This window comes from Acomys minous (assembly GCF_964271855.1).
Source record: "Acomys minous genome assembly, chromosome: 11".
NCBI classification, from domain to species: domain Eukaryota; kingdom Metazoa; phylum Chordata; class Mammalia; order Rodentia; family Muridae; genus Acomys; species Acomys minous.
Window position 1 is genome coordinate 80462755 of NC_140492.1, and position 23343 is coordinate 80486097.

Consider the following 23343-nt stretch of genomic DNA (forward strand, 5'->3'; position numbering starts at 1 on the left):
AAAGATGCGTCTGTAAGGGTTCCTGAGGTCTCTTTAGGGACTTGGATCTGTCATCGACTGGTCACCAGTTAGAACTCTTATTTACTTTCATTTCAGTGTGTTAGAAGGTGGGTGTCTATGTGTGTGTGTGTGTGTTTGTGTTTTAAAGCAGCAAAGCATCATAAAATTTCCATAAAGCTGTAGCATAAAATCTTATTTCTGTCCTTATTTTATTTATTTTGTGGTGAGAATGAATTCTGGGAATGCTTCCATAGAGAAATTATTGACAAGTATAAGAAATATCTATAAAGTTTAAGCATCACAGTTCTGTATAACCTAGGGGAAAAGTTAGAAGAAGACCAGGTGAAATTATGGGTAAGAGCGAGGTGAGTTTTTAAAAATAGCACTTGGATGACCTGGCATGTCAGAACTGGAGACAAGGGTGTGTGTTTGTCAATAATCCTTCATGTTTTACAGACTCCTAAGGGAACAAGGGAAGATACAATTTCACCTTTTCTGTGCCAAAACATTTTAATTATATCTTCTTCCAAGTACAGCGGTTCAGTAACCAAGGAGCTGACATTGATGCATGTGTTGATAAAGCTGCAAACATTCAAAATGAGATTAACAAAGATTTTGAGCAAAGGGTGACAGCTAATTTTGCACAGAATTCTGCATCTCATTCAGGCCACTGTAATAATAGAATATTTTATAACTGTTTTGTTATTCAAAATGACTTTTATGATATTTGTGTTTGTGGATATCTCTGTATCATGCTCAAATTCTCTGTCCTATGGATTAAAACTATTTGAAGCTGTTGTAACCTTGAAACAATATTAAAGGAGAGAAGAAAAACTTCTCGTCATAAGTTTTTTTAGTTTTGTTTTTTATTTGTTTGTTTGTTTGTTTGTTTTTGAAAATCATACTTCATCTTTGGACCTCTGATTTACCACAGTTAATTTTGAACATACAAGCTAGAAAAGAGACAGTGATGACACACATGTATTTGTGATAATGCTTTGTATGCATTCATAAAATGACCAAAGTTATATTTGATTAGTAAATTGATGAAACTGTCGTAGCTTTACACTCTTGGGCTCATTTTAAGCATCTTTCTGTATTTCTTTTTTTTTTTTAATTCTCCATTTGGAGGCAGTTGACAGTCTTCTTTTATTTTTTCTTTTAATTCTAAAAATTTTCTTTCTTTTCTTATTCACTCACTTCTCCATCTGCTTTCACTTTTGTTTGCTTGGGCCGTCTCTCATCCCAACTTGATAATGAGGAATGCAGTGTGACCCTGACCTCTGTCAGCCTATGCATGACCTTCTGACTCTGCCATATAACCTTTGACCTTCTCTTTGACAGCTTGATTAATTACCCTGTGTTATGATTTATGAGTAAGTGCTATGTAAAAATAATAGACAACAGGTGGTCCTCTGAAAACTTTTTGTAGCATGTTTTCTTTTACCGACTAACTTGATGATCTAGTTGAAGAATGGGACTTATCTGGGATAATCTATGCTGGTCCATATTACAGTTATTATATCCCGTACATGGCATGAAAATTCATGAAACTGCCAAGTGAAGGATAATCCTGATGAATATTTTATAGAATATTTGTAGGGTACAGTTACCTTAATGCATCTTGAGAAGACTCACGAAGGGGAGTCAAGTGTCATTTCAGGCATTTCAGTGCCAGGTCACGTCTTGAGAAAATTGCTGAAATCATGGAGGGGGCATTTTCCAAGCAGAGCTACAACTCCAACAGCTATGTTTACTTTAACGCTTCACCAGTGACTTCTGATTGGTTGTCGTGACCTCATCTCACTGTTGCACACCTAGGATGTTGCAACGGTGACATGCGCACACCCTTCTTGTGAAGAAAAAACAAACATACCTTAACTCTTTCAGAAACGATGAGTGGACAGTTGTTTGTCCACTTCACTGTGGGCAGTTACAGATGACACATTTGGAGTTTCATTTGCCTTGAGGATGAACACCTGTCTTCTCTCAAGTGAAGCAGGTAGATTGCTGAACTTGAAGAATATGATTGATAGATCTGTGTAAAATGATCTCCCACAGAGCTTTGCCTGGAGACCGAAATGGATAGTCCCACGGGTCAAAAGGTTCTAGTGTGGCCTTGCCCTCTCTGGTCACATGTGGCTTCCAGGATTGGCAAGTTAATATGCCGAGCTGAGTACTTTCAGCTGATTTTTTTTTAAAGCTACTCATAGGAGATTTTAAAAGCTGTAGGACTTGTCTCTATTTTCCTTTTTTTTTTTTTTTTACAGTTGGAAATCAGTACACAAACTTTTATAAACCTTTTTTTTATAGTTTCATTTGGAATGAAAAGTAGGCTTTTCTGTCAGTTATTGCTAGATTTCTATCTGCACATCCTTGATAAGTAATGTTCAAGTTTCCTGTGTGGTTTTGTGTTGGACATCATCTGTCTGCTTCTGCTTCTCCCACTGTTTTCTGATTGGATGATAAATTATTATTTATTAGTACATTTTTAGTCTTCACCCCAGGTAAGAGGTCCTGGGGTCCTATGTGTTTTATATTAATCACAGCAAACAGTTATGCCAAAAATTGCTATGTTTTAGCACTAAACATTTGAGAGTGTCAGATTAAGGTCCTATGATTTAGAATTTACAAATACCGACCTGGAACGGAAACCATGGATTTAGCTACACATGCATTGAAATGGAGCCTGAGAAATTAAAGCTTCCTTTCTTTCTTTCTTTCTTTTTTTTTTTTTAGGGTAGCTGGATTTTGCTGTCTTGTGCGCATTTCAGTATGATTGTAACATTTCAGTTTTCTTTTTTTTTCCACACACATTTATTTTATTACACATGCATAAAACAAAAAGAAGGCCTCGCCAACAAACTACAAACAGCACGGAGAACCATGTGACAATCATGAGTTCTACAAATGTAACAGTCATAGTGATTTGGCTATTTGTATTTGTCAAACTTGAAGTAAACATCTTTCTTGTCTTGTTGGGTCCAAAATTTCTGAATGAAATTCAATATCAATCCTATCTCATCTCTATTAACTTTACTCCTTTATCTTGATCTAAAAAGATCTTGTAATCCTCCAGTGTTTGTCTTCTTGAAGACCTTCTTGCTCTAGACTGCAGGTCAAACCTAAGAGTCAGTTAACAGCGTTGTGTGTGCTTTGTCACCCGAAATGTTGCATATTCAAAATGATTTGGGTAAATGTGATAGAAGATGTTCTAAGCCTTATGTAGTTGCACTGTTAGATAACCAGTCTGATCATTTGATCTTGTTAAAGGTAACAGAGCAGCTTTCCATGCGTGTTTGGAATGCTGCAATTTTTCATCCTGTGGAACTTTTATGTCCTTAAGGAACAATTAAATATAAAAGGAAAGCTTCGTTGTTGCCTTCAGAATTCCAAGCCCATGTTAAGGAGGCTCTCTTTAAAAAAAAAAAAAGAGTAGCATTACGTGGTTCTTCATTATAAACTTGATGTCTGATTTTATTTTGTAGTTTTATAAAACTTTACATTCAGTAAAGATCACACCATCAGTCTTTGCACTTACCTTGTTGTGTATTGTTTAATTATTAGGAATATAATTATGTTTTAAGTTGGAATATATTCTTACTGTTGATGTTGTAAGTTCTATTTTTAAAAATTAACTGATTTTGTCTCTGCGTTATACCACTTTATTTTCTTTACACCTTGGCTGCCATATATTAGTGTTGATATTACCAAAGTCTTTGAATCTTATGTAAAAGTCCTTTTGACATTTCTGTGTCAAAAAGAAAGGAAGAAACATGTGAGGTTTGGCTCTATATGTCTGTAGTTAAAATGTAGACAAGATAATGTGAATACCTATGGTGGCTTTATTCTACTTTTTATAAACTTGTTATAAATTATCTATGTGAACATTGTTTCAGTTAATTTATTATGCAAATATTAATTCAAACTACTAGTTTTTTATTACCAGAATTGTTATTTAAATTGTATCTGATTTTTTAGGAAATATTTGTGATTATTTTGTGATCACTATTATTTTAATTAAATTGACAGTTTGAAATGTTTACAAGATAAAGTATTTTTCAAATAATTTGGGTAATTAAAGATAATAATTTAGCTGTTTCAGCATTTATTGTCAACATCTAAGTTTTTTAATTCTTTAATTGACGTATGTTGTGGTGATTTAGAAGTAGTATCATTTTTCTTCTTTTGATGCCTCAGTGAAAAATTGACATTGTGACTTTAGAACATTGAGTAAATGAGTCATGTAATTCTCAGTTACATAATCAATAGCTTACACAAATACTACTTCTTTGATGATTTATGTATGTACTTTTTTTACATTTACTTAAGTGGGACTTCTTACATTTCAGAATTCATTGAAAATCAGTTGTTTGTTTGTTTGTTTAGTTTTTTGTTCTTTATCTAATTTCCAAAAACGAGGTTAAAATGCTCAGAGGGGTCTGCTAATTCTGGTGAATATTATTTTTTTCTCATTTTAAGCCCTTGTTATATTATTATATAGATTATATAAAATGAACATCATCTTACAGAATCAATAATTTGTCACTTTGTTGCCTTGAGTTTGAATATTTCTATCATTACAGTGCTTTCCACAGCCTATAAAATTTAAAATTCAAATTGGGCTTTTTAACTCGTGTATGCATATGACAAGATGTGTGTGTGTGTGTGTGTGTGTGTGTGTGTGTGTGTGTGTGTGTTTGTCAGAGAAAGCAGGCAAGAAACATGACAGGAGACCACTTACTCACAGTACAAAATCTAGTGAGGATGCAGTTTTCTTTTTGGCCTGTGGTGACCTTTTTGGACTATGTCCCTTACACCAGCAACAGTGTCCTGAATGTCTGCATTTCACTGTGTTTAGCAGAGTGTAACAGTGCTGTTTAACTTAGTGTGGTGGGAGGAGAAGTTATAGGTGGAATTTGAGAAGGGCGTGACAAGTTGTGAGAGCCACAAGGAAGAGGGTTAGGAACTTCCTTGAAATGTGATTTTAATAACTAGTCAAGTGTGTCCAACTGTAGAAAATCACCAAGTGACAATCATCTACCTGACAGTGATCACAGTGAATTACAAGACTTTTGAATAGCTATACATATTAAATAAAGAGGCTTAAATAAAATGCCTTTTGTTGGTAAAACTTTGGATTCAACAGATAACAAAGTTAAAAAAAGAAAACATGCAACATTTCTCTTGCTTTGAAGCATAATGTTTAAAGTTTTAAACTACTTTATCAGTGGTTTATAAGAGATGTGAAAGTTTTATTGAAGGTTCTGTTGAAGAATATATGGCATTTTCTTCATCACTTTGTCATATATTGTGAGTTTTCACATGCAAAAATAATTATATCTTAATAAATAGTACTACCACAAAACCAGAACTTTAGTGATTTTGAAATTTTCAAGCCAGGAATGAGTTTAGTCAACAATATCCTTTGACTGGGCATGAAAATGGTAAGAATTCCAATGAAGTTTATAATTATTTCATTAGATTAACTATAAAGAAAATAAAAACAAACAAATAAAAAGCCCTACAACCACACGATAGCATATTAAATTTAAGAACTTGAGTCAACATCAATATTGATTTTTTTAAACTAATGGTATCAGTATTTTACAATATATCTTCTTACGTTTGGTTTTGATATCTGAACTTCCTGTAGAAAATTCTATAGTTACAGTTTGAAAACTACATTTGTTTTTAGTAAGGATGGAGATCTTACAAACTTTATTTTCTGTGGCTCTTACTTTTTGTCTTATTACATTCTAGGTATGACTTTAAAAGACAAGAGCATAATTAAGACATTCACAATACAGAATTGAATAGAAAAGACATATAAATCACTTCAAAATTTGCTATTCCTTAAACTCGATAGAGGCTGCTGTTTCTAATGTTTAGATTAGTTCATCAGTTTAGCCTAAACATCCGATGTTTTTAATCATACCTGCAGGAACATTTTCCTTGTGAGAAATGAGTAAGTCAGGAAAATATATGTTTAAAATCTAAAGCCCTATGAGCTCAGAAAGTTGTGTTTTTAAACTTTGGAACTCACAGCTTCAGGGCACTAGGTCTTAACCCGGGCAGGCTGTACAGCGGCCAGGGAACAAAGCACATCCAGTCATCATCCTCCTGCTTTATTTTCCTCTATGATTTTTTAGTCTTTCTGGATGGGGAGAAACTAAGGTCTAAGATGCACTGGTAATACAGTTTTCTCAAGACACCCGCAATGCAGTGTGAATGGATTTTTCTATGATTATTTCTTTTCATCACACTATGAGTAGATTTTTTTTATTTAAATTCATTATTTCTCCCTGTGGCAGTGATGTCCACATAGTTTAACTTTTAAAGCTTATATATGCTCACTTATGCATGTAATAAAGGCAAAATTTTAAACTTTAAAAATATAATATATAATCTTTCCTAAAAGAATATGTTAGTAACTTTAAATATATGTATGTATGTATGTATGTATGTATGTATGTATGTATGTATGTACGTATGTACGTATGTATGTATGTATCTCCTAAGGTTTTAGGATATCTTCATGGATTGAAATAAATTCTGATATTAAATTATATCACTGTTTTTTTTTTCATTTCAAATCAGGAAGGGTATGGAGTCATAGTCCTGAACCCAAATGAGAACTATATTGAAGTGGAAAAGCCAAGAACGCGCAAACAGCCATCTTGTGAGGGTGCAGATGAGCCAGCAGAGAAGCGGGAGAGGAGAGACAGGGTCTCCAGAGAAGCCAAGAAGCGCCGTGACTTCTATGAGAAGTACCGTAACCCCCAGAAGGAGAAGGAGATGCTGCAGCTGTTCATCAGGGTGAGAAAGAGTGCTGCATCCCTTAGCTGTGCCTGCGCTTTCCTTAGCATCTCATCTCATGTCAGTTATTTTATTGTTTTTGGAAGCTGTTGATTCTTGTAGTCTGCCTGGATAGGGTTTTTTTTTATTGAAATTACAAAATATATCACTTATTTCAGCATGACACTTTATACTCTAATGAATCTCTAATGCAAACGCTATTGTCATATGCTAGCTCAAGGGACAGTTTCTAAAGTTTTAATATGATACGTGCAAAAGGAAGAAGTTTTTAAATGCACATCTCCAGCATATTACTACTTTAAGGTCCTATGAGAACAAATATAACAATAGTTCTGAAAGATGTAAAACTGTCTTCATTTGGTGTGGCCATCTTCACCAGATGATGTGTGTGACCATCGATCCACAGTGTGTAAGGTATTCCAGGAGGAAAGCAACTAAAACTTCAATAGCTGGTTAAGCCCACAGCATTCAGCCGCAGTGCAGCGAGGGCATCACTGGTGTTTGCTCCTGTCACGCACAGTGAGCCTTTGCACCTGTAGCTCTGCATCATGGAATCAGTCCATACAGGAGTGCCACCCGTGGACACTGAGCTCTGTAGTGATACATAGGAACATCTTAGCACTTTGGCATATTCCTTTATGACACATTTTCAAAGTGTGTGTTTTGATTGTTAGGATTTAACAGTAAAGTATGAAAAAAATGCTCCTGGATAATAAGTGGATATGTTCTTTGAAGTTGAATAGTTCAGTATACTTAAACTTGAAAATTAATATTTTATGTTTATGGAGAGGGTTGGGGATGAAGCATGGTTCATGGTGGAGTCTAGATTGTTCTGGAACTTGCTGTGTAATCCATGTAATCCAGGCTTCACTTAAACTTGATTATAGTTCTGTCTTTCTCTGCTGATATTGCCATGTGATCCACCAGTCCTGACTGTACCCTTTAGGGAAGTAACATTTCAGAATATTCAACGTGACTCATGTTTATGTTAATCATTAAAGATTATTAATGAAATATTTTATTCCATCTTTGAATGAAAATACATTGGTTACTTGTTTTTAATTCTTTATGTTCTTTTAGGTCACGACACAGTCTTTCTGTTTTAGAAATTGAGCATTAACACCAGTCTTTCATCAGAGTCATGTGTAAATTCCCAAGACTCTGAAAACTGTGTCCTGACCAGGAATATGCAGAACATTTAATACTATGAGGAAAAGTATTTAGATTATAACATTCCACTTTTCACAGATCATCCCATTGTTTAATACTGGTTGTATTCTGTTTGTCCTGCTGTATACATATGACGGTCTTGTACAACTACACCAAAAGTGTGATACTGGCATTTTAGTCTATTTGTTGTCCTTATTTCTTGCCATATTATCCAGTCTGTTAACCACTATTTCTGACAAAGTGCATCTCATATCCAGATTCAGAAATGACTTTTGTAAGGCTTTTTGAATACACAAACCATAAATAGTCTGTGTGTGTGTGTGTGTGTGTGTGTGTGAGAGAGAGAGAGAGAGAGAGAGAGAGAGAGAGAGAGAGAGAGAGAGAGAGAGAGAGAGAGATACAAACAGCACAGTGACTTGCTGTTGCTTCCTCATTATTTGCTTGTAATTTGTAGAAAATAAGTGTCTCAAACACCCTTTGCCTTTTCATTCTCTTTTGCCACCATTGCTTTGGTTCCTCCTCCCCTGTCTTTATATGTATCCATTTTCTTTAATTTCTTCATCTCTGCATCTCTGAAGATAGTCTGTTGGTTACTGAGACTTGGTCTCTTTCGTTTTGTCCCTTATTTTTCATTTAATCCTTTTCTGTCTTTATACTCTAGCTACTTTTACTTATTTTGTTCATCTTCTGTGTTTATTTGTGGAGGAGGAGAGGAAGATTGGCTTTTTTGTTTTGTTTTTGTTTTTTGTCCCATTTGCCCCAATGAAGTTCCCATATAAAAACACCCATTTACACCATACAGGTCTATGTGTATGGCTTTTTGCATTAATAACATATTATCTTAACATTTTCTCTTAAAATCACCTAGGATGATGCATAATATTATGTGTGTGGTAAAATATTTCAACATACTTCTGAACAGTAAGTCTTTATCCTATATGGGAAAGAGAAAGTCTCATCTGATGTATGGTGCATTCCTTCTTAGATAAAACTCGCCCAATCAAGAAATTATTACTTCCTTCCACATGTCTCTGAATATTATCAATATAACCAGTTTCAGAGTCAGAGCATGGTATCTGAGGAGGAGAAATCAATTCTTATGTATATTCTTATTCATTGACTTATGTTTAGAAATACTCATGTATTCTTTGAGAGATGCATATAATATTTTTTTTATCTTATTTGCCAACCTCAAACCCTTCCCATCTCTACCCACCCAGCTTTGTGTCCTTTGTTTGTAATAACTCATCAGAACCAATATATGGTGCCCACATATCCATGGGTGTATGGTTGTCTACTAGAATATGGGTGACTTGCCAGAGACTACACTCTTAGACAAACTGTGTCTCTTTTCCCAGCAGCTAAAAAATTCTAACAGTACCATAGCTGGGGATGGGATTTCATGCCCAAACTCTGTGAACATGATGGAATTCGGTCTGGCTTTGGTTTATGAGAGTTTTGTACAAGACCTACTCTTTCTCCAACCGTAGGTTCTTGACCCTGTGATGGTGCTGGGCATAGGTTTTATCCTATGGAGCAGGTCTTCTCTCGAGTCGGGAATTGGTTGGTTATAGTAAGTGAATTGATGTACAAGCTGTTCACATAGGTAGGAACAGGTAGAAGTACATTTTCAAATGAAGTTATTAATATGGACTCTCATACCCATACATCAATACCATATTGTCCTGCCCAGCACAAACAAAATATGGAGCAGAAATAAGAAAATTAAACCATATTTGGTAAAAGTATGGTATAGTGTAGTCACATCTGATGAGAATAAAGATTGATTATTTAAAATATTATATTTGGTTTTTTTAGGATTTACTTATATTTTAATTAAATGTGTATGAATGTTTTGCCTGCGTGTGTTGTACAGTTACCATGTGTGTGCAGTACCCCCAAAGACCAGAACAGGGCATTTGAGCTTTGGAAATGGAGTTATAGATGGTTGTCAGCCACCATGTGGGTGCTGGAAACTGAACCCAGGTACTGTACTTGAACAATTACTCTTAACCTCTTAGTAATTTCTTCACTCTGTTTGTGTGTGTGTGTGTGTGTGCATGTACGCACACATGCATATGCATGTGTATGTTTATGTATGTACACACATGTCACATCATGACTGTAGAGGTCAGAAGACAACTTTGTGAAGGTTCTCTTCTACCAAGTGGGTCTCATGAATTAAAGTCAGGTTTTCAGTCAAAGTCACCTCATCTCCCTTAAACAAAGATGTCTGACTAGGTCTATATAGTAGAGACTATATGTTCTTGCTTAATAGAATAATTTATATCGATTCAGACTTGTACGAGACTGTGATCAAGATAATATGAACTTTATGGGGACCAAAACCTTAGTCTGTTTTATTGAGTGCACTGTCTCTTTAGCCTACAAGAGATCCATCATAATATACACTTGTATATTATACACTAGACTTTTCTCAATAATTTGAATAGGGTGGTAGAGCCATTAATTAAAATATAAAAAAGCAAGGTTATTTATTAATGTATATGGCTTGATTTTTCTGTGTGGTTACATTTTAACTAAAACAAATGAATGAAAGCTATATTACTGGTTTCCTACCTAATCCAGCATCTAAGATAAGATTCAGAAAAGTAATATTTCATTAATTAATATAACCAGTAGGTTAAGATTTATTGTTGATAGACTTATACATTATTACTTGAATATATAAAATAGTACCTTATTTTCCTTTCTTAACCATATTGTTAGTGCTAAAGTTACGTGTTTAGCCTCAACCTTAGCTAAAGTTATTTCTGTTTCACAAATCTGCTCACATTTACCCTAAGGATGTTTGCTTTATACATTTGCTACCATGTACACACTTGATACTTTGTCGAATCTCTAACTTTGTTTTCTTTCTTTTCCCTTAATCATTCTTTTCCTTTACTCAGATAAAATGCGTCCTTCTCTGCCGCTATAGCCCATAGCTGGTGCTTACTAAAACCTCTGAAAACAATTACAAATAGTTTGCCTTGTCATGTTTTAACATTTGCTATTTTGAGATAACTACTGCATTTTTGTCTCATAATTTTGTTATTATTGTTGTAGGTTTGCATTTTATTTGTCTACCTGCATCTCCCTGTAATCCTCTGAATCATTGAATATGCTTTATACATTTTTCTGTTGTGATTCAATGCTAAACAATAAGCAAACAGAGGCACTTTTTCCAGTGGTGCAGAGTACATTATGAGAGAATCAGGCAACAACACTAAATCCAATTACTAGAGGTTATTCCCTGAAAAGAGAGCAAACCAAGAAGGCTAGATCCTCGTGCACAGAAACATGACTTCAACAGAGAAGTGGAAGTGAGTTATGTAGCAAATAAACTTTTTCTTAAAGGTTTATAACGTATTCAGTGTTTTTGCCTCCATGTACTCCTGCGTGTCAGAAGAGGGCACCATAGCTCATTATAGACTGTTGTGTCCCACCATGTGGTTGCTAGGAATTGAACTCAGGACCTTTTGAAGAATAGCCAGTGTTCCTAATCTCTGAGCTATCTCTCCAGCTCATCAAATGAGCTTTTTATAATAGGATTAAGAAGATCTATTCATAGAACATGTAGAATAAAAGTAGAATACAGACAAAGGTAGACTTGATGCCGAATATCTAACATTGGGTTTTGGCTACTTAGACATCTTTTCCCTAAGGTGAGACTAAGTGTTGGGCTGTGCTGATAGCAAATAAAAGTTCAGACAACATGAAAAAATTTTTAAAAAGGAAAAAGATACTAAATTTGGATATAAGGAGGAAAGTTACAAAACCATCAAAGAAAAAGTCCAAATGTGAAGGAGAAATTTATAGAGCTTGGCAGCCCCTGCACTGCACATTGAAGATCTTCAAGTGTTTGTGGATTGGCTGCTTGTTGACATCCATCCAAAACTTTATTCTTAACACTCAGGATCTCTGGTGTAGTCTAGTTTTCTAACTGATTTTTAAAGCCTTTATTTGAATTTCTTCCTCTCACTCTTTTTCATTTGAATTTTCTCACTCTTTTTTCATTTGATTTTTTTAAGATCAGTATTATCTTTGTTTTTTTTTTAAACTCCTGCTGGGTCCCAGCAATCCCTTTATTGTCTTGCTTTAATGACTCATCGGCATTTCTGTTTCTTTTTATTTTCTTATGATTTATTCACAGTGTATCCCGATCGATATTCCCTCACTTGTATCTTCCCGTTCCCCCCTCATTTCACCCTATTTCCCTCCCCTAGACCTGTGACAGAAGGGGACCTCTTCCCCCACTAATATGATCATAGCCTATCAAGTCTAGTCCTGCTAGCCTACTTCCCCTTCCTCTGAGTGCCACCAGGCCTCCCCACCAAAGGGAAGTGGTCAGATAGGGGGCACCAGAGTTCGTGTCAAAGTCAGTTCCTTCTCTCCCTACAACCATGGAGAATGAGCTGTCCGTTGGATAGATCCGAATAGTGGGTCTAGGTTTATTGCATGCATTGCTCTTGGTTGGTACAGCAGTTTGTGCGGGTCCTCCCACGTCCAGATCCGCCATCCTTGATGGTCTTTTTGTGGGGCTCCAGGATCCTCAGGGTCCTTCTATCTCTCTGTTCTTCCATACCTCTCTCACCTAGAGTCCAATAGCTAGTCCCAGCACCTGTCCCGATACCCCACTGAGTAGAGTCTCTCAGAGGACATCTATGCTGGGCTACTATCCACTTTTAAGTAAGTGTATACCATGTGTTTCTTTCTGTCTGGGTTATCTGACTCAGGAGGATCATTTCTAGTTCCATCCATTTGTCTGTAAATTTCAAGGTTTCCTTGTTTTAAATAGCTGAGTCTCATTCCTTAGTGTAAGTGTACCACAGTTTCTTTATCCATTCTTCGTCTGAGGGACATCTAGGTTATTTCCAGATTCTGACTATTACGAATAAAGCTTCTCTAAACATAGTTGAGCAAATGTCCTTGTTGTATGGCTATAGTATCTTTCAAGTACATGCTCATGGGTGGTGTGGCTGGGTCTTGAGGAAGCCCTATTCCCAGTTTTCTGAGAAAGCACCAGATTGATTTCCAGCGTGGCTGTACAAGTTTGTACTTCCACCAGCAATGAAGGAGTGTTCCCCTTTCTCTACATCCTTTCCAGCATGTGCTGTCTGTCCCTTGAGTTTTTGATCTTAACTATTCTGATGGATGTAAGATGGAATCTCAGAGTCATTTTGATTTGCATTTCTCTGATGACTAAGGACATTGAAGACTTCTTTAAGTGTTTCTCAGACATTTGATATTTCTCTGTTGAGAATTCTCTGTTTAGCTCTAAACGCCATTTGTTAATTGGGTTATTTGGTTTAACTTCTTGAGTTCTGTATGTACTTTGGGAATTAGCCCTTCGTCAAATGTAGAGTTGGTGAAGATCTTTTTCCAGTCTGGAGACTGTCACTTTGTTCTGTTAACGATGTCCTTTGCCCTACAGAGGCTTTTCATGTTCAGGAGGTCCCGTTTAGTAATTGTTGACCTTAGAGCCTGGGCTGTTGGAGCTCTGTTCAAGAAGTTGTGTCCTGTGCCGATGAATTTAAGGCTCTTCTCCACATTTTCTTCTAATAGATTTAGTGTGTCTTTAATCCACTTAGACTTGAGTTTTGTACATTATGATAAATATTAATCTACTTGCATTTTCTACATGCTGTCATCCATTTAGACCAGCAGCATTTGTTGAAGATGCTATCCTTTCTCCTTTGTATGGATTTGGCTTCTTTGTCAAAAATCAAGTGTCCATACGTGTGTGGATTTATTTCTGGGTCTTTTGTTTGATTCCAATAATCAACCAGCATATTTCTATGCCAGTACCATGCTGTTTTAATTCCTATTGCTCTATACTACAGCTTAGGGAAACTACACCCTTCACAATAGCCATAAATAATATAAAGTATCTAGTTGTAACTATAACCAAGCAAGTGAAAGACTTTTATGAAAAAACTTCAACTGAAGAAGGAAATTGAAGATGATATCGGAAGATAGAAAGATCTCCCTTGTTTGTGGATCAGGAGAATCAACATAATAAAAATGGCCATCTTACAGATTCAGTGCAATCCCTACCAAAATACCTATACAATTTTCTTAAGATGTTGAAAAATCAATTCTCAACTTCATATGGAAAAACAAAAACCCCAGAAATAGCTAAAACAATATTGTACAATAAAAGATTCCCCCGGAGGCATCTTCATCTCTGCTCTCATTTGAATTTTTGCAATTATTAAAAAGCCACCAACTCTGAAAAACTGAAGCTTTCTTAAGAGAATGTAATTTTGATATTCTGAATGGAGTGTGTTGACAATGTTAGTGAGGACTGACAAATATCATACTGTCTTGCTTACTGTTGTCACTGTAGCCATTGTAATGTAGAATTTTAGCAACAAAATTATGTGTAAATTAGGAAAAACTATTGTTTAATCCTTGGAGCCAAACACCTTATTTTCTTCATGCAGTTTGAGTCTTCCTTCTTCAAAATGCTCGGAACAGAAGTTTTCCAGATGGTGGAGTTTTTCCGATTTTGGAACTTCTGTATAGCCTCATGATCTGAAGTGCAGTAAAATTCACACATTTTTTGAGTAGTGACCAGCTTGTGTACTCAAGTATTTGCATTTTCTTCTTCTCCGGTTTCTCGTAAATAACCAATCTCTTTTCATGTTTGCGTAAGAATCTAATGTACATAGACAAGCTTAAATAGCATGTACGCCCAAAACTGTAAGCTTAAGCAAGTATATTTTAGTTGCTGAATGTCTGTGAGTAGGTGTGACTAAATAGTTGATTATTGGTACCATTCTGATGCACGCGGAGCAGAGCCTAAGAGATCAAAGGACTTACTCTTTCATGTAGCAACTTCCTTAACTATGAAGTAATGTACTTTCTATAATATATTATGGCTTATTAAGGGGATTGATTTGGTCTAGGCAATAAACATTGTCAGACATGCCTGGCAGGAAAACCTGCTTAATATGTTTTGTAATAAGATGGAATTTTTTGTTCTCGAAAACATCTGCCAACTCAATTCAAGAGTGAAGACAGAAAATGTCATCAATTCAGTGGTAATTCTATAAATTTAGTTTCTCTCTAAGCAACACATATAAGACACACAAAAATCCCAGTGTTAACCACCGCTGGTTATAGTACTTTGTAAAACGATGAAACAAAAACATTTTATTTTTATATAATGTGCTAATTAATTCATTATGAATTTTAATATTTCAGCTGATAAAATCTAACAAGCATCTTGCCAACAGATCATTTTTTTAAAGCATCTGTTTTTTAATGTGTTGGGTTGAGAACTGAGTCAAATAGCTAAATATGTACATATTCATTTAAAAAAACATATTTCTACCCCAATAACTACAGACACATAGTTTTCACTCCTTGGACCACCAGGGGCTGCTGCTGTCCATATTGAATAGCATTCCTTAGAAATGAGCACTATATCTTTAGCTTTCTTGAGCCCAGAAATTCTTAGGAAAATATGCTTTGCATGGTAGATCTAATAATCAGTATACAATTGTTTATATATGTGTGCATGTGTGTACACACACACACACACACACACACACACACACACACACACACACGCAAACAACCTGTATAATGTTATGTTTTTAAGGCTCACCATTTGGTCTTGGATAATCAATAGATGTATATGTAATAATAGCTAATGGAAAAAGAGGTCATAAACCAGTGCATAGCTTTAATCCCAGTACTTAGAAGGAAGATGCAGATGGATCTCTGTGAGTTCAAAACCAGCCTGATCCTATAGAGGGAGTTCCAGGATAGCCAAGGCTACACAGAGAACCCCTGTCTTAAAAGAACAAAACAAAAATCCAAAAGGCTAATGCATTTGAAAGAGCAAGATGGTGGGGTTGGGGGTGGAGAAAGGAAAACGAAATGGAGAAATAATATAATCATAATCTTGAAAAAATAATTGGCTTACATATTTTCACATACATGTTTAAACTTACAAACATCCTTGAGAATTTCACACATGTATACCATTAAATATGGTCATATATGTACCATTTCTCTCTTCCAATGCTCATTGTCCCCATCCCCACTTCATGTCTGTGGGGCTCATGGACCATGCCTTCAGGCGGATTGACATGGGACTAGCAAGATTGAGCATATTTAAACACCAGAAATCTCAAACTTGAGATTTAAGTCTCATCCTGAGAATGGAAGGTCCCTGTTTTCCTTGCCTGCCTCAGGAGCATGTGACACAGCCTCCAAGGTTACAGGAAGTCAGTGTTTTGAGCTTGTCTCCTGTTATCTTTTCCCCATGCAAACAGAGCATTGTCAGCATCCTAGTTCCGGCTAATAACCACATTCATCCTCAAAACTCCTCTCACTGCCCAAGGTTTATAAGTCCCCATTTCACATGAAAGAAAGGGGCTAGCACCATCTATTTCATCAATGACCATCTGAGGCTCACTGTTTATTATGGGGAAAGAAGGCTTCCTCCTCCTCAAAGGATCTACTGCTGGACCCCTGGTCTTGACTGCTGATCAGGCAGCTGTAATGGAACCACACTGGGGCGCGGCCACCAAAAGGTTCTGCTGTTCACCAGCCACCTTTCTCATGCTGCTGCACCCACCATAGTGCCCAACTGGGGAGGCGAGTGGCCAGCTGTTGGAGAAGCAGCCATTCTGTCCTCCGGAACTAACCCAGGCCTCCCCCAACTGCCTCTCAGTTTCTGAGCTCTGAGCCTCTGTTACTGGATTTTCCCAAAGCAGCTGAAGCTGCCACCCAACTCGCCTGAGTTAGGCTGAGCCCCTCTTTGCTGCTTGGCTTGGATTTTTGGAGCCCTGAGCTTCCTGATACCACCTGGCTTGGTGCTGGCAGTCCAGCTGATAGATCAGTAACACTTACTGTGGAGAAATCTTTTCTCTGCATATCCAGCTGAACCGGAAATATTCTGGCACAGATCTCTGGTCCCTGTTCTACTCCAGGCATTCCTGGGACAGGCAGAAACTTTGGCTCCTTGCTCCTTTCTGTCTGGAAGCTGGTGGCTTTGACCTTTCCATTGAGTAAAGGGTAAAGGCTGGAGAGCACATTCTTCATCGATGCTAGATTTTGGATGGCATGATCTTATGTGAGTCTTGTGCTGGTAACTACAGATGCCATGAGTTCCATGTTATGTCTATTTAGAAGACATTTGACAGCACCTTTCTTCCTCCTCCATGTCTGCATTCTCTCTTCCAGGGGTGTTGCTAATGATACTCCATTTAGGAATGAGTATTCGGGCTCTTATTCTCAGCACTTTGACCATCCGTGAGTCTGCCTTTCCTGCAGCCCACTACAAGAAAAGTTACTCTGACCACAGATGAGATCAGCCCAGGTGAATGGGAATAATGCATAAATAACTTCATAGTTTTGTGTTGGGCAGCATTTATAGCTGCCCCCCCCAAGGAATATAATGACTTTCTGGCCAATGTTACACATACTTAAAAGGTATTTTATGTTTCTTCAAATTAACATGAAATCTGTGTCATGGAAGGCACAACGTGATAATGTTTTTTAGAGTTTTAGAGTGTGATAAGACACATGGCATGAGGTTAGCAGTATAGAACTTGATCAATCTGAGCTCAATTACATCTGTTCAGCTTAGCGTGATTTAAGTTGATTTCCCCATACCTCAGTTTTGATCCTTAAAATTAGGACCATAAGACTCTATGACCAGTAGTCTCAAGCTGCACATCTGAAAGTATGTTCACCGTATTCTCAAGGTAAAAATCACCTGAGAAAGAGCCCATTTCTAAAGGTCACTGGTTCTTGTGCCTTTTCTCTTTCGATGGCATTTTCTCTGACACCAGTGAGTTCTTTAGTTCTTTAAATCAACTGGACACCCGACAATTAAGTTCTGACTTATATATAACTTGTTAGACTTGCTTACAGAGCTAAAGCTAGAGAAAATATTTTAGGCTTACCTTTTTGTTTGTTTGTTTTTCATGCTTCTAAAGCCTAATAAACAAAGTGTGTGTGTGTGTGTGTGTGTGTGTGTGTGTGTGTGTGTGTGTGTGTGTTTAGGGGGCAGTGAATGGGAACAAAGTATATAATATGCAAATCTACAATAAAAGCCACAGATGCTGCAGAGTTGGTTTAGCATTGGTTAAAAGCACTTGCTGCTCCTCAGGAGGACCCAAGTTCTGCTCCTGGCACCTACATTGCATGACTCACAGCTGCTTGTGATTCAAACTTCAGAGATTCAAAACCCTTTTCTGTCCTCTACAGGAACCCACATAGATGTGGCGTATACTCACAGAGACACAAGTTAAAAAAAAAAAATCAGTATGTCCTATTTTAAAAATGAGATCTGATAATAGTTTATGTGCTAGTCAATACAGTATGCACACCATTCCCTTCATCTCCCTACCTGCCCTTTTTCCTTGGAAAGAACTCTGTCAGAGGTCTTTCTCTGGCTTATCTTCAGTGCTAAAAGCCTAAAAACTATTCATTCTCTCTAGGAGTTTCTGCTTGTCTGGGTATAATGCCTGGTGTTGTTATGTTTTGGGCATGAACTGTCTTCACTCAAAAGGCTTACATGGCAGGACAGTATCAGCCTGGTCGCAGCATTTCAGAAGTTTTGCAGACTTGCAGCGTTGGGACATGACTAGAGGAGGAAAGGAACTAGGGATTAGAGCTTGAGGTTGACCTGCCTCTGGCCACTTCATGTCCCCTCTTCTGCTCTGCTGTGCCATGTGCCCACACTACCACAATGCTCTTTCTGAGCACACAGAACACTCACCCCAGAGTAATCATGGGCTAAGTCTTCTGAAACATGAGCTCAAGAAAAGACTTGGTTACAGCACAGTACCATTAAACTGATATAGATGTCCATCATTAATGGGATTAAAATTGTCAAAATTTTAATAATAATTTAAAAATATTAAATAGAAAAATTACTATATTGTGGCATAGTAATAATTTTTATGATAAGTAACTTCACTTTCCAAAGCAAAAGAGAGCAAATAAGCTATTTTTAAAAATACCTTTAATATATGGAAGAATGGACACAGTTAAATTCTTACATTTATTTCTCTATTTACTCTCCTGCAATATGTTCTCTTCACTGATGAATATATGGACAATTTGGCCTCAAATAGGTAAGCACTTCTGAAAGGACTACTTTTTGCTGTTGTTTGTTTTTGAGATTGTAATTTAATTACAGCATTTCTCTTTCCTTTCCTCCCTCTGAACCCTTCTACAGACCTTTCTCAACTCTTCTTTAAATTCATGGCCTCTTTTTCATTAACTCATTACTGTTATATATGTATGTGTACATACATACATGTTTCTAAATATACCCTTCTCTGCCATGTAACTCTACCTGTACTTATGTTTCCAGAGCTGACTGTTTGCAGCTGGACACCCCATTGGTGTGCTCTCGCCTGAGGAACACCACCTCTGTCTATCCCAGCCATCCTCAGCTGCCTGTAGCTCTTTGTGTAGTGTTGAGGCCTCATGGGCTTCTCCTCATCTGATTTGGCATGTTCATGGTGTCAGCCTTGTTCAACTCATGTTTGGGTGATCATTTTGGTGAGCTTTCAAAGGTGTAGTTTCTGCTATTACTAGCAGATATAATCTCACAGAAACTTGACTCTCTGGTTCTTACAATCCTTCTATACCCTTTTCCATAATGTTCCCTGACCCTTAGGCAAAAGAGTGCTTTGTAGATGTATGCACTGGGACTTGGATCCACAGTTCTGCATTTTGAATTATTATTTTCTGTAGTGGTGTTCATCTATTGCAAAGTTTCCTTGATGAGGGGTGAAGACTACACTTACTTGTAGGTATGAGGAAAACGTTCTTATATTGTTATTAGGGATTGTTCTGGCATAGTAAATTATTGGTTGTATATTCTCCTTTAATGACCATGATTTTATAAGCACTGAATATGTTATTTCATGTATATACATAATAAGTTAGCACTGAAAACAAATACCTAAGTATTTGTTTACGTTTCCAGTGTCAGGCATGATATTCTTCTTGTTAAGCAGGTCTTACATTCTATTAGAGAACTATTGTTTTTCGTATGTGTGCCACTGCTGCACAGGAGAGACTTTATTTACAGACAACTCTGTATACTTTTCTTTGATGTTATATGAAAACTCAATGAGATGTAGTTGCTGAGTGCAAACTAAGATACATTTCATACTCATGAGAATCTGTCACTCTGTGTTGTGCTTTGAATGGATCTCATAACCATAAAGCATTTTGTGACATCATGGATTTTTCTATTTGACAAAGATTATTTCACTGAACTAAGAAGATTATGCAAATGTTCACAAGTTTTGTTATGTAGAATTTAGATCAATCCACTATTATTCATAGTAACATCAGAAACATTTTAATAATTAAAAAGTATCAAACATACTAGAAGAATACATGTTTCCTTAAATTTCCAGTTTAGTAATCTTAGATTTCATTGTTGGAAACAAACACTATTGTTTGATTTCCTTAGACTGCCAGGAATGCTTTGTGTATTTACCAGAGAGTAATTTTCACACACATAGATCTGAGTATTCATATGTGTCTGTCAGTCTCTTGAGGAACAATGACATTCCACTAAAACTGCCCATTTTTGTTTTGTTTTTTTAAATCTAAAAACTGATTCAAGTGCATGACTACTATTACTCCAGACAGCTAGCACAGAGAGCTTGGTATGCAATACATACATATATTTGGAAGTTAAGAGTAAAGGACACTAATTTTTCATTCTTTGTCTATATGTTTTGCCCTATATGAAGCAGTGAAGATTTTATACATGAATGCAGTCAATACCCTGCCTTCATGATTACTAAGCTACCAGGCAGTTTTATCTTTCATTGCATTTTCGCTATAAATTCAGATGACAACACAAGAAAAAGACAATGTCTTAGTATCATAGTAAAATAATTCTTATCTTGTGAGTCTCATAAAGTTTCTGGTGTTTCTGGAGAACGTTTTGAAATCTTGGTCCATCTCTCTTCTCCAGACTTGAACATAGAAGCAATGATAAGAAAGCAATTTATGAGACTAGATTAAGAACCTTATTTTCGTTAATGTTTTATATAATTCAGAACCAGATTCACAGTGTAAACTGAACAGCACAAAAGTCTTCCTCTGTGTAAACTGAACAGCACAAAAGTCTTCCTATGTGTAAACTGAATAGCACACGAGTCTTCTCAGTGTAAACTGAACAGAGCACAAGTCTTCTCAGTGTAAACTCAACAGAGGACTAGAATGAAGAACTGTTTCCTTGACTGATGTGCATCAATCCAGTCTGATCTAGGCTCAGGAAGCCCTGGGTTTACACTCTTCCACCTCCTTCCCTTCTTCAACTCTATACTTTATTGAAATGAAGATGTCATTCTGTAATGATCAGCTAGTGGAGAGGCAGTCATGGAGACTCACATGCCAAATTTGGACTTTGGCAGCTACAGCTTTCCTCCTAGTCGTTGTCCTAAAATGTACAACTTCTTGCTTCATAAATGGCCAGGTTATTGGCTCTGTTTCCCAGGTGTCATCTAAACTACTGCTCTATCCTACTGGCCCCTTTCTGCTTTTAAGTCTGTTTTATCTTGAGTTACACTGGTTCTACAGTAGGTAAAAGGTCCAGGCATGATGGCTTCCACCTGCTATCTCTCTGCTCAGTGTCCAGCCAGCCTAGATTATGTGATAGCAGACTAGTGAGAGTCCCTGTCCCAAAGAAACAAACAGAAAGGTGGATAGTACCTGAGGAAATACACCTGAGGTTGACCTCTGGCCTTTACACATATACAAGCACACATACACACATGTATGGATACACACAAAGCGGTGCACTTATCCATTCATATATGAATATATATATATATGTGTGTGTGTGTGTGTGTGTGTGTGTGTGTGTGTGTGTGAATGAACAATTGCCTCTCTCGTGGTTAGCAAGGCAGCAGAAGAAACAATAGCGAGATTTCTCCAAAATACAATAGCCAATTCAAGTTTTGTTTGTGCGGCCCCTTCTGTGAGCATTATGTTAGGGATATGTGAGTAGAGCACACCCCAGAGCCAGCCCCATTCCCAAGCAAAGTTGGGCAACACACACTGGACCCCATGAGGTTGGGTGGATTCGGGGTAAGAGTGGATGTGGGAGGAGTTGGGGGTGGGGATGAGTGTGATTGAAAACATATGTTCTTTGAGAGTCTCAAAAATGTGTAGAAACATTATCTCTAAAATATTTATAGCAATAAATCTAGGAAATTAAAATATTTTAGATATGGTTGAAAAGAGTAACTTACCGTTTTTATAATTTGTTTTGTTCCAGTTTTTTTTTTTTTTTTTTTGCCATGGAACATACTCTTTCATAGTGAAGCAAATCACTGAGCCCACATTTGTTTACTGTTTTATATAAAAGGTGTTTAGGAAGAACATTTATAGGAGAAGAATTATACCAATTCAGTTGCCAGAAGAGATCTAAAGTTGGTGATGTTTTTCAAACCTAAAACCATCTACTTCCTGTGTGTGTGTGTGTAGATAAGGAAACAGAATTAAGTCATAGAACTGAGTGGAGGTTGCTTAAGCCTAAAAGTTCATTTGAAACATGAATCGTAATCAAATTTAGAATATAAGAGGAAGGATAAAAATATGAAAACCTTGATCATTATACATGAATTGTGGCATTAGCTATGCTGACTCTAATCCTCATTCTTTGTTGGAATTTCACAAGAAACTCTTGTATAATCTGCACACCTAAGGCTGTAGCTACAAGTCTCTCAGTCAGCTGAAGACTGCTTGACTTGTAGTAATTTTCCACAGTCCTAAAACCTTCTATTAGATTTTGATGATATCCCAAGATTTGGGATGCATTTTTAAGAAATGGAAAGTCATAGATTCTTTCTGTAGTATTTTAGTAGTAATTAAACAGCAGTGACTTTTACTGATAGTGTCTTATGTGGAGTAGACACTGTTTCTTGTCTGAATAGAATGGTACAAGGCTCTAATCTGGAGACCCCCTAGACTTCTGAAGTATTTATAATCCATTCCTTACCAGCTAGCACATATTAAAGATGGCATGGCTGTATATCCTTTAATATTTAAATCCACATTTGTGTCAATGGCAGGTGACTCCTGTTTGCTAAGCAGTGATCCCATGTGTTTACTTACAGCTGTTTTAGCCAGCAATGCTCTTTTACTTGCCAAACCAGACTTTGAGCAGGTTTGATTCTCTGTAGTGCTGGATAACATTTTGTAAAAACGATATGTTAAAATAATATATCTAGATGGTGATTGTACAAAATACTCACTACTTGATAATAATAAAAAACATTTAGCCTCAAAGTATCTATTTGAATACGTTTTAACTTAAAAATTGCCTTTTTGTACTTTCAGTGTATT

General features: G+C 36.6%; 1 protein-coding gene across 11 annotated transcripts in view; it reads left to right on the forward strand.

The window, feature by feature from the left end:
* ARB2A (ARB2 cotranscriptional regulator A) overlaps positions 1-23343 on the forward strand; it is a 363769-nt gene that overhangs the window by 142000 nt on the left and 198426 nt on the right. For all 11 annotated transcript variants that reach the window (XM_084802553.1, XM_084802560.1, XM_084802551.1 and 8 more), the window contains one exon: positions 6601-6819. In XM_084802553.1, the coding sequence (XP_084658679.1) occupies positions 6601-6819 (219 nt within the window). The remainder of the gene's footprint in view (positions 1-6600; positions 6820-23343) is intronic.